General features: G+C 38.8%; 1 protein-coding gene across 1 annotated transcript; it reads left to right on the top strand.

Moving 5' to 3' along the window:
• The first annotated feature begins 240 nt into the window (after positions 1-240).
• Positions 241-3,102, top strand: LOC130736330 (protein FAR1-RELATED SEQUENCE 5-like). The gene is made up of 4 exons (XM_057588169.1): positions 241-2,490; positions 2,580-2,648; positions 2,733-2,930; positions 3,022-3,102. Exons 1-4 carry the CDS (start codon positions 241-243, stop codon positions 3,100-3,102), a joined length of 2,598 nt encoding a protein of 865 aa, XP_057444152.1.
• Positions 3,103-12,460: the final 9,358 nt, after the last annotated feature.

Below are 12,460 nucleotides of genomic sequence, written 5' to 3'. Positions count from 1 at the left end.
GAAGTGTTTGTTTGTGAGTTTCTTTCGGAATTCGACATTTAGGGTTCTAAGCTCTTGTTTTGTGTTACTGTAAGTCCTTCTCCTCTTTATTTAGTATTTGTGTGTGTTTCTTTCGATTTATGGGTTTTTCAAGTTTAGGCCTTTCTCAAATGGTGAATTTAGGTTGTGTTTGTTGTGTTGATTTAGTATAGCTTCGATTTTTTGGATCTGAAAATATACCATTCTGAAATTGGTTAGGTAATGGAAAGTAATGTACAATCTGGTGAAAATGGAGAGGAAGAAGCCCATGTCAGTTTAGGTAACAATGGGCATGAATTATCTGAGGAAAATGGTGGTTCTACTGGAGTGGAGGATGAGGACGATGATGGTGCTGTGTATGAGAAGAGCATATTAGATTTGACAGAAGATGATATAATGGGTATGGAATTTGATTCTGAAGAGGATGCGATTAAGTTCTATGAAAGATATGGTCAGTGTTATGGTTTTGGTGTAAGGAAAGACAATGTCTATCGTTCTGCTAACGGTTACATTGTTACTCGTCAACTGGTATGCAGCAAAGAGGGGGTGAGGCATAGAAAATACTTGCAGCGGAGGGACCGGGTTAGAGTTTCAAAGGGATTTACCAGGGTGTCATGTCCAGCTCGCTTCCGTGTTCGCTTTGAAAGCAACTCAGGTAAGTGGAAAGTTGCTTACTTTGTCAAGAATCACAACCATGTTCTGGCACCTGTGGATAAAGTCCACTTGATTTCTTCCTTTCGGCACCTCAATGATTCTGACAAGGCTCAGATTAATAGCCTTAAGCTACATGGGGTGAGGACTTGCAACATAATGGGCTTGATGCTGGGGCAGAAAGGTAGTCATGAGGCATTGGGTTTTACGAAGAAGGATCTGTTCAATCACATTGATAAGGAGAAGCAGATAAGGGTAGGAAACGGAGATGCAGTTGCTGCTTTGTCATATTTTCAGGCTAAGGCTGAGGGTGATCCAATGTTTTTCTCCAAGTATACTAAAACTGAAGATGAAAATCTCAAAGACTTATTTTGGAGTGATGGAGTGAGCAGAGTGGATTACCATGCTTTTGGCGATGTAATTGCCTTTGACAGCACCTATAAGAGGAACAAGTATAATAAGCCTCTTGTGATTTTCTGTGGCTACAATCATCATGGGCAGACAACAGTTTTTGCTTGTGCTTTGGTTACGGATGAGTCGATCGAGACTTATAAGTGGGTTTTGGAGACATTTGCTGAGTGTATGTTTCAGAAGCACCCGAAAGGTGTTGTTACAGATGGTGATTTAGCAATGAAAGAAGCAATAAGTTGTGTCTTTCCTAATGCCCGTCACAGGTTGTGTGGTTGGCATATTCAACAAAAAGCGCTACAGAAACTTAAGAATTCAGACTTTTTGGATGATTTTAAAGTTCTAATTTATGACAACTTCAATCCGGATAGATTTGACCATGTTTGGGCTAAGGTTATGGAGAAGTATGGATTTGGTGATGATGAGTGGTTGACAAGAATGTATGGGATGAAAGAAATGTGGGCAACTGCATTTATGAGGGACAAATTCTTTGCAGGCATAAGAACCACGTCAATGTGTGAAGGGATCAATTCATTCATCAAGAGCTATGTTCAATGTAAAAACAGTTTGATTGATTTCATTCATAATTTTGAGAGGGCTGTGAAGGAGTACCGACACAATGAGTTAGTTGCTGATTTTAACACAATGTATACAGAACCTTTGCCCACTACTTCCCTTGGTTATATTGAGCGAGGTTTCTCCCAGAAATTGACAAGGAGCATGTTCAATGAAGTTAAAACTCAGATTCAATATGTGGGTGGCTTAAATATTATCCAAAGGACTGAGGTCAATGATGTGGTGATGGTGAAGATGAACAAGGCTTTGTATGAAAGGCGTGAGTATGTGGTGTTATATGACAAGAATTCTTCAAAGTTTGTGTGTGATTGTGGTCACTTTGAGTATTATGGAATTCCTTGTTCTCACATGATATGTGCAATGAGAAATGAGAGACTGGCTGAAGTTCCTGATAGTCTTATATGTAAACGGTGGTCAAGGACGGCTAAGGTGGACTACATGAATCAGATTAATGACACTGTTACTGGCAATGATTCAAAGAAATTGGCGATGTTAAGGAGGGGTGTGCTTTCTGCTGCTTGCAACATACTAAGTGAAATAGCTTGTGAGAATGTGAATGATTTCTCTCAAGTCTTGCAGGACATATATAAGTTGGCTGACAGTGTTCAAAAGCGTAGGGTGGGAAACAAAACCATCCGCACTGGACCATTCTTGATTGGTGATCCCGCTATGGTGATCACAAAGGGGCGCAAGAAGAAAGGTGGGAAGAAGACAAGGTTATGCTCAAGATGCAGAATGCCTGGTCATACAATTCGCACATGCCCGAAAATGCGTGAAGGTCAAGGAGTTGGTTCCCACGACACTGCTATGAGTGATTCATCTGTGGAGCTTGATGATGTTAGTATACATTTGGAGTTCTTAAACTATAATATTTTATTCTACCCTACTTCATTTTAGCAGTGATTTAAATTGATTTGTGTGTGTAGGTTGATGAGGTATTGCCATATAATGTAACAATGCCTGAAGTTGGTGGAAAAGGCAAAGGAAAAGGCAAGGTAATTATCCTTGTGCCATTCCTTTTTGTTCAGTAGATTATATGTTAATAGCATGAGCATTTGAGATGTAACTCTGCTTTACAGGATCAGATTGATAATGAAGCTTGTTCTCAAGATTTGGATTATCCTTTTATGACTCCTATGACTCAGGACTTTTTTCATCCTGGAATGAACAACATGGATGGGTTCACTATGTTCCCTCAATTTCCTCAATGTCAAAATTTGCCATCATACCCTGGGATTCGCATATGTGAACCTGGATCTTCTACCCAAGTCCCAAATGTAAGTGTGAATGTGTTCCTGTAAGGGATTAAATATTGTCCACCAAGATTATGTTTTAAAATTTTGTAACTAAACTATTATTTTGACACAGTTTGTGGGTTACTTAAATGAAGTTGAGCGGAAGGCCAAGGCTGCACGCATTTATGTTAGTGAAAGCAGTGGAGAAGATTGATGTTGTTGGGGATGAAGTTGTGGAGGAGTAGATGGTGAAGACACTTTGATAGACTTTTGTTTAGATTGTGGTAGTTTGTGGATTGATTAACGACAATGTTGTTAGCTAATAGCATCTGGTGTAGACACTTTAATGTGCACTATGTTGTGTTTTTGTTTAGGACAATTATTATTATCTTGATATGTAATTTGCACTATGGTATCTTATTAACAGACCGTGGTTTAGCACTGGGTTATTTACCTCCTTCATATCTAATGTTTTTGTATTTAGCAAACCAATGAAAAAGAAAAAAAAAAGGTTTGAGGTGTTGAACCCAGGACCTCAAAGCATTCAAATGCAAAGTTTATAACCACTGGGCTTAAATCTTTTGTTGCTGATTATTTTAATATGAATATTATAAGTACGTGTCGAAGGAAAAAAAACGGAATTTAGGGGAAAAGTGTCGGATGTGAGATTCGATCCCTGGACATGGGACATAGAAGATGTTGCATCAACCACTGGGGCCAATCACATTTGTTGTTTTCCTAAGCATTTAATATATTATTATTATTAAGTTGGTTATTGAATATAATAAAATAAAATTTGCATAAAGTCCTAAAAAAATACGCAATTACGAGAGTTGAGATTCGATCCCGGGTCATGAGACAAAATTGGGGAAACATCTCCCGCTAGGCCGAACAAATGGAATTGTGAACTTTGCATTTTGTACATTTATATTCAGCAGGCTTTAATTCACATTATACAGAATACGGTTTCCGATGGCACACACATTATTCAAGAGGTTGCAATTCATGTGAGTAAGATAAGTCACGTCTTTAAACATGTAATGATGAATCTGAGGTTAGAAATTAGCTCAGAAGGCCAAGATCTTGCAGAAAAGATTCTCTGTAAAATTATGGGCGTTGTGAATTTTCCGGCGAAGGTCCCGCCGGAGAAGATGACCGGAGGCGGCGAAGGTGCGGGATGGTCGGACTTGGGCACATGGTTGAGATGTCCTCTCTTCCAGAAGGACGTAGGCCTTGTAACCATCTAATTTGAAGGTCGGATTACGGAGGAAAACACGTTTTATTGCATGGATTTTCTGGCCAACTCGCCGGAAAATGCATAGGCATGAACCAGACATGAACACAAACCCAGAAAGTGTCCATTCGACCTCAGAATGATGACAAACTTTCCAGAATCCATTCTTGGACTTCCAGTAAAGTGATTATGAAGTTCTTAGAGAGAATTGGTATGGTTTTGTGATATAAACCAAGAGGGAAAAATTTGGTGAAAGTGCCGAGGGACCCCGAAAGCAAACCTCACCTTACGGTGTGGATCATAAGTGCCGAGGGATCCCGAAAGCAAACCTCACCTTACGGTGTGGATCACAAGTGCCGAGGGATCCCGAAAGCAAACCTCACCTTACGGTGTGGAGCACAAGTGCCGAGGGATCACCTTACGGTGTGGATCACAAGTGCCGAGGGATCCCGAAAGCAAACCTCACCTTACGGTGTGGAGCACAAGTGCCGAGGGATCCCGAAAGCAAACCTCACCTTACGGTGTGGATCACAAGTGCCGAGGGATCCCGAAAGCAAACCTCACCTTACGGTGTGGATCATAGGTGCCGAGGGATCCCGAAAGCAAACCTCACCTTACGGTGTGGATCATAAGTGCCGAGGGATCCCGAAAGCAAACCTCACCTTACGGTGTGGAGCACAAGTGCCGAGGGATCACCTTACGGTGTGGATCACAAGTGCCGTGGGATCCCGAAAGCAAACCTCACCTTACGGTGTGGATCACAAGTGCCGAGGGATCCCGAAAGCAAACCTCACCTTACGGTGTGGAGCACAAGTGCCGAGGGATCCCGAAAGCAAACCTCACCTTACGGTGTGGAGCACAAGTGCCGAGGGATCCCGAAAGCAAACCTCACCTTACGGTGTGGATCACAAGTGCCGAGGGATCCCGAAAGCAAACCCCACCTTACGGGGGATCCCGAAAGCAAACCTCACCTTACGGTGTGGAGCACAAGTGCCGAGGGATCCCGAAAGCAAACCTCACCTTACGGTGTGGATCACAAGTGCCGAGGGATCCCGAAAGCAAACCTCACCTTACATTTTATGATTTAAAATAATTTCAATATTTAGTGCATAAATATATGTTATTTTTTTTTGAAATTAAATATATGTTCTTAAATTTTAATAAAATTGATTTTTTTTTATTCATGATTCAATATTTATTGAATCAATATTCATTGAATCAATATTCATTGAATCAATATTCATTGAATCAATATTCATTGAATTAATATAATATGGCACCATATAATATATGATTTTTCAGTATTTAACCATTAATATTTTTTTATTTCGTTTTCAATATATATGCATCAATCTTTAAAAAAAACAAATTAGTTTTAATTTCCAACACATAGATTTTTTTTATCTAAGTAATTGGGTTTTTAAATGAATTAATGGCGGGTTTAGGTGATTTTCAACGCAATTTTTTGAAAATAAAGGAAAATAAAATATGAAAGGCCATTATGAGCTGTTCAAACATGTACTTGAATTCGCGAGTATGCCCCTATTATTTGACACACTTGGGCGATTTCGCCCCTATTATATCGCCTACTTTAACCATTATGCCCCTATATCCTGACCGGAAATGACAGCTGTGCCCCTACTTTTGTCAATGTCAATGTGTTGGTACGCGGGAAAGTCATGAGTGCTTGCTTCTTGGGATTTGGAATTAGGGTACCATTGAATCAGAAGGGGAAGAGTTTATCTCTATTCCAACAAGTTACAACACCAGTTACAAATGCTTTCTTTAGTGAATTTTAATCAACCAAGCAGTCGTTCGGACTCAACAATGCCAGCTAGCGTGATGGGTCTATATAAAGGTGCTCTAGAATTGTGTCTAGACGTTTTGAAACCCACTTCTCTCCGGAAAACCCACCCCCGAAACCGCCGGAAACGCCATGACTGGAAGAGGAAAGACCCCGAGGAGAATGACGACGAGGAAGAGAAGGACTCGAGATGTTGAGTCCACCACATCCCCCTTCAAGTATCGCACCCACCCTACCCTTTCAATCCATTCAGACAGGCCAGTGAAGAAGCCGTCAATCGTTACCATCTCTTCAAGGTTTGTTAGCAACTGGGTTTCATTTGTTTGTTTAGAAATGGTTTCATCAAACACAGTGGTTTTCTAATTTGTGTTCTTTTTTTTCATTCATGAAATGGTTGCTGAAGCCGGTGTGACATGAAAGCCAATGTTCCCCACGCTGATGCACCCACACAGCCTGTTCCGGAGATCTGTACGGAGAAGGAAAGTCCAAGTGAAAAGGTATGTTAAAGTAGAGATTTTTAAGGAAAATATTTAGGGTTTCTGTTGTATATTTTGTTCCGGTTTAGATTTTGGTCTTAAACCCAAGATATTTTGATTTTTTGCTTTAACTGGAGTTTTTATTTGTGGTTTTAGCATAAACCCAACAAGTGTACCACAAATCTTCCACATCTTTTGATTAACTTATTTTCTTTCACTGAAGTTGGTATTTTATTGTTAAGTCCAACGCGAAGTCAAAAGGGTTTTTTGATGCAAAGGTCAAACGGAGGTTTCATTTAGGGTTTTGATTTAGGGTTTTGATTATTTTATGTCACTGATTCTTTTCTTATGCGCTTTTGTCTGATATATGGCATACTGTGTTGTGTCCAAAAGCAACTTTTAGGGTTTCGGTCATGTGTGTGTGCACTGTCCAACTGTTATTTTATTTTTTTGAAAGACCATTACTCACTCATGGCACCCTGACTTATTTATTCCCTTTATTCTTCATTTTCTTCATTTGTGTATAAAGTCATAAAGATGTGGCTTGTTTGTCATTTACTTATGAAGCAGATTCTTTTCCCTGACTTTTTTGGTCTTCACAGTTTTTGTGCCATTCTGAAATTTTCAAACTTTTGTCATGTGGCACTACCATATGGCTAATTGTTGTCCTATGTGGCACTAATAACTTCATTTTCACAGTACTTTGCTGACAACCTTCATGGCACCAACCTTTATTTGCTGATAATTTTTGTCCTTTGCTGACAACTTCATAAACATCCTTTTGTGAGAACTTAGTGAGTGAGACAAAATGAAAATTTCCTTTTCTGGTTGAGGGTGAGTGGTGGTATTTCTCTCGTATTGATGTCTGACTGTGACTTAATTCACACCTTATTCATTGTTCATTATTTATGGCCACCCTGCAGTAACTTTTTTCATTAATTCTGACAACCATGTGCAGGATGTTCTAAAGACAGTGACTTCATTGAAGGAAGATGTCAACAAGCTCATGCATGTTGTTGGGTTCTTAACAAATGCTTGGTGCAGCCAGAACACCATCAATTCTCATCCAGTCACCCAGGCAAACCGGTCTCACCAGGAACTGAATATGTTATCACCCCAAAGTACTCTCTCAGGACAGCAGCTACTGAAGAAATCCTTCACAAATTCTTCAAGACAAACCCAACAAATGACAAAGCTAAACCCACAGATGTAAGTGGTCTGGTGAAAAAGCTTTTCTCTCCATCTGAGTTTCAAACAATACACCCTGTTCCACTGGGCACCAAGACAGCTACTCCTTCCTTTAAGGCAAATGACATTGATCCCACCAAGACAACAACGCCTTTGTGCACTCCAGTCCCTCCCATTGATCCATTATATATTCCATCTGTAAGTTCTTTATGACCCTCTCGATATATCAATGAATATTATTTAATTTTATCATACCATGACTACTTTATTTGTCTTTGAATCAGTGGCTGCTTAGTCAGTTTGGACCTGCTGTGACAGAGTCCCTGAGCTACATCGAGGCTGCTGTGGCTTGTTATATCTTCAAGAGATGTACTGCTGGAAGTGCAGAGAGGTAGATAGTAGATTACTTTAATAATTTTTCGTTTACAATATATATCTTTTAGTATAAAATTTTTAATATTTATTATTTTCTAACACAGCAAGGAGACACTTATCAAACCAATCCTGAATAATGTCGATGGTACTCGTCGCATTATGCAATTCTTGAAGCCCAGAAGGTGTCTTGATCAAGAGATCCTAAACTTGAGTGCCTGCATGTTAACCTATTCTGAAAGAGCCTTCAACAAGAATCAAACCACTTGGTTCTTGCCTACGTACTTGTCTGTAAGTTTTCCCTCTGCAGTAGAAATGTTAGTTTAGGTTATATTATTCCATGCATTAGCAAACCTAACCTTTTCTAATTGACAGCAATACATCCTTGGCTGGACAACCCATCCCCGAAGCATGATTACCCATCAGCAAAGAACCTTCATGGGAAAGATTGAAATGTTGACAAAAGTTTGTTACCTCACAATAATTCCAATTTAGTTGTTCTATCTATCTATGTTATGCAAATCTATCTATCAAATTGATGTTTTGACATTATGTTAGGTGTTTGTGCCGATGAATGACAACAACGAGCACTGGTACTTGATTGTCTTTGATTTTGAAAAGCAAGAAATAGTCTTGTTAGACTCATTCCCTCAACCTGATAGGCTGGAATATAGGATAACAGATGCTAAGTTAGTTGTAAGTCTTCACATCTAGTTTTTTCCCATTTTACTGATTCATGTACATGTAATTATTATTTAAGCTACACTAATTCAAACTGCATTCATTCAGGCACTCTACATGGAGATCATGCTTAGGGACAGCACATTCTACCAGTTTGAAACAACTCCAAGGCCACGCTGCTCCTTGTTTAGGGTTGTCATACCACCAGGACTGCCAATGCAGAGAGCTAATTCGTAAGTGCATCTGACCTCTAAACCCTTATCATTTTAGACTGTTGGGATTTGATGTGGGATTGTAGGATTTGAGGGGAATTCTCATTATAAGCTCTTTGTTGCTTAATTTTGTATGTAGAAATGATTGTGGCATTTGGGTCGCATGTTGGATGAAGGACAGTATGAGAAGTGGTTACAATCTTCAGGTTACTTTTCTAAAACTTTAACAATTGTGCTATGAAACTTTGAGAAGTGGCTACAGAATTGTGATCAATGTATGTCTTTTTTGCAGGTTAACAATGGAACTCGCTTGACACTGGCATTGCAGCTTGCTCTCCACCCTTTCAACGAGATGCAGGATGTCTTGATAAGGAAGTCCTTTGACAACTATGGGACCCTTGTTAAGTCGGCGTTCACTAGGAAGAATTGACCTGCTTTTGCAAAGCTGTGCATGTTCTGAGGATGGGGAGAAAGCTGCTGTTTAGCTTTGGTGCATGTTTTTTTGAACTCTGTCTATAATGCCTGCCCCCATGATTTTGTGATTGTAATTAAAATTTGCTCTTGGACAACTTTGGCCTGTGTGCCATTATTTTCTCATCTTGCTGGATGTTGGGAACCTTTAACCCTTTAATGTCTGAGGTGCCATTTGGTTTTGGTGGCCTTCAGGTTTTATTTCATGGATGAATTTGGCTCTGTGCATGAATATTCTGCTGCAGTTTTATTTAGCTTAGACTTAAAAAGAAGTCTTATTATTTTAGCATGAATTTGATTTCCATAATTTTATAGCTCCATATGGAAATGGATAACTATTTTGTGTGGATTTGTTGTGTGCATGATATAGGATCGATCATTACATAGAATACATAGATGCATAAATTATAGTTATGGAGCAATGTAGTTCAAGTCTCAATTCAATTTACTTCTAAACTTATTTTATCTCAATTTATATCATGCACTAATCTTTTTAAAGAAATAACAATTAAAAACTACATGACATAATCATGCTTATACATTAGATGTTTGCATACCAAACCTCATGATAGCATAAATTATAGTTATGGAGCAATGTAGTTCAAGTCTTATTGGATTTAAAGACTCAATTCAATTTACTTCTAAACTTATTTTATTATAATTTATATCATGCACTAATCTTTTTTTTAAAGAAATAACAATTAAAAACTACATAATATAATCATGCTTATACATTAGATGTTTCCATACCAAACTTCATGATAGCATAAATTATAGTTATGGACCAATGTAGTGCATTACATAGAAGCTACATAGAAACATGAAACATAAGGTTCAAGTCTTAAATACGTACTACATTTCAGACACTTAAACTTAACCCATTTTGCTTGCAAAACCTATTGCAACAATCACAAGCACAATACAAACTAAAGCAAAGACCCAAGTGCCCCTAATAACCTGCTCATAAGCTTCCTCCCTCCTCTTTGCATCAGCCAGCAAAACTTTCAAAGTGGCTTCCTCAATCTGAGCACTGGTCTCCCTGATACTTTGTGAATTACTCACAGTAGAATGGTTAACTTGAGGTACTTCATCCACAGCTTGAGTAGGAGCTTCAGCCCAATCAAAATAATTGCACCCCTACACATTGAACTTAAACTAAGATCAAGAATTTCAACTAACACAAAGTATAGTCCGGACAAATTAGTTTATTTACCCCAGTAGGGCATTGATAAAATGTGCGCCCATAGTTGAACTTAGTCCATGACGTCTTAAGGGTAGGATAAACACCACACTTGCAACGCCTTCCATCATTCACAAAATTTCCAGATCTAGGGGAAGTAAAGGATTGGGAGGCCATTTCTTTAACTACAAAAAATTGAAATAATAACATAATTAAAATTAACAAAGGCAAAACAAATATTAAAGCATAAGCAGTAAAATATAAAACTTATTTTAAGCAAAGCATGTTCAACCAGTGCTAAACATAAACAGTGCAATAGAAAACATCATTTGTCCTCAACATGAAATCATGGCCACAAAACTACTAATCTAATTGCCATTGGCACCATTGCCATTATGGCGCTCAATCCTAACATGCAGAATGTTATTGGACCCATTAACAGTTCTGAAAACCAGCCGGTCGTGTTCGGCTAAAGAGTTGTCAGTGACAAACTTGTAAAACCCATCTCCAAGATGGCAATCTGTAATTCTTCCATTCCTCTTCCTCCAACAGAGCTTGCAAATGTACCACTCTTCATCCCCTTCATTCTTCAATAAAACAGATTGCCAGTTCTGGCTAAGGTGGCCACGGACATATGACCGTGGCAATGCCTGAAAAAAATAAAGTAAAAAGTCGCATTAGAGAGACATATACATATACTAAAAGCATCTATCTAAAAAATACAAACATCGATGCTTACCACAGTCTGACCACCACCAGCAAGAGAACTAGTCACATTCTTCTCAAAGGTCTGAATTCCATTTTGAGCTTGGCCAGGTGCAGCAACTTCTTCCGCAGCCACAACCTCTTTAGCAGCCACAACCTCTTCCTCAGCCACAGCCACAACCTCTTCCTCATTGTCAGAACTCAAGTATATAACCTCTGGGGTTGGGGGATTTGGAGAAGGGGAAACAGTTGGTGTTTTGTTCTTCCCTTTTTCACTATGATTTGGATACGGGAAATGTTTTCTATTTTCATCATAAATTTCAACTTTGAACCTATTCCCCCCTTGATGTATGAAAACCATATCATGATCTTTTTCAAGACCATAAAATGAAACCAATATAGGAATAGCCTCAAAAAGAATCCCTCCAGACGGCCCCACAACAACTTTCATCTTCAAACAGTTTCCCATAGGATCAGTCAGCTGCACCTCATACTTAATATCATTTTTCTTACTTTCATAAAAAACCTTTGGCAATCTCATGTTAAAATCTCCCAGAATTATAGGGATTGAAAACCTTGGGGCATTTCTACGAGAGGAACAACCACAGGGATAGGGATCCATTGCTTCACAATAAAAAAATTTAGGTAGATTAAATCACCTAAAAGATAACAACAGAATGGACAAAACAAGCCACTTATGAATCAAAAAAAAAATTATCAACAAGCATATGTCATACACATTACCAATCCTGAACATATGTCATATCTGTAAACAACAACATCAACAACAGAGAAAAACCTCAACCAAAAAACAAAAGAGAAAAGTCAAAGAGATTACCAACCACAAACCCTATCCCAGATCAAAATTCCGTTGAATTTTTTTTATTCAATATGCCAACATTAACCCCATATCAACAAAGATTGGATTAAACCTATAATTGAAAAACAAAACCTCAAACACTGAACCCATGGGCAAACACCGCAACAATATCAACATGCAACACAAAATCCCTAAAATCCCTTCACGAACAAGACACGAACACGCACCAAAGCATGTAAACAAAACAAAAACCAAAAGTAAATGGAAACCGACATCAGATACAAAACGGAAAACTTAAACTGAAACTGAAAAACGTAACGATAAAGGAGGAAGAGAGGGGAAAGGGAAAGGGTGAGACGAAGAACTAAGCGGTACCTTGAAAGAGTGAGACGAAGGACCGGCGGAGTTGCACTGAGCTTGGTCTTTGCT

Source organism: Lotus japonicus, chromosome 2, assembly GCF_012489685.1.
Source record: "Lotus japonicus ecotype B-129 chromosome 2, LjGifu_v1.2".
NCBI lineage: Eukaryota > Viridiplantae > Streptophyta > Magnoliopsida > Fabales > Fabaceae > Lotus > Lotus japonicus.
Note: the sequence above shows the minus strand (reverse complement) of the source record. Positions and strands in the feature narration are given on the sequence as shown.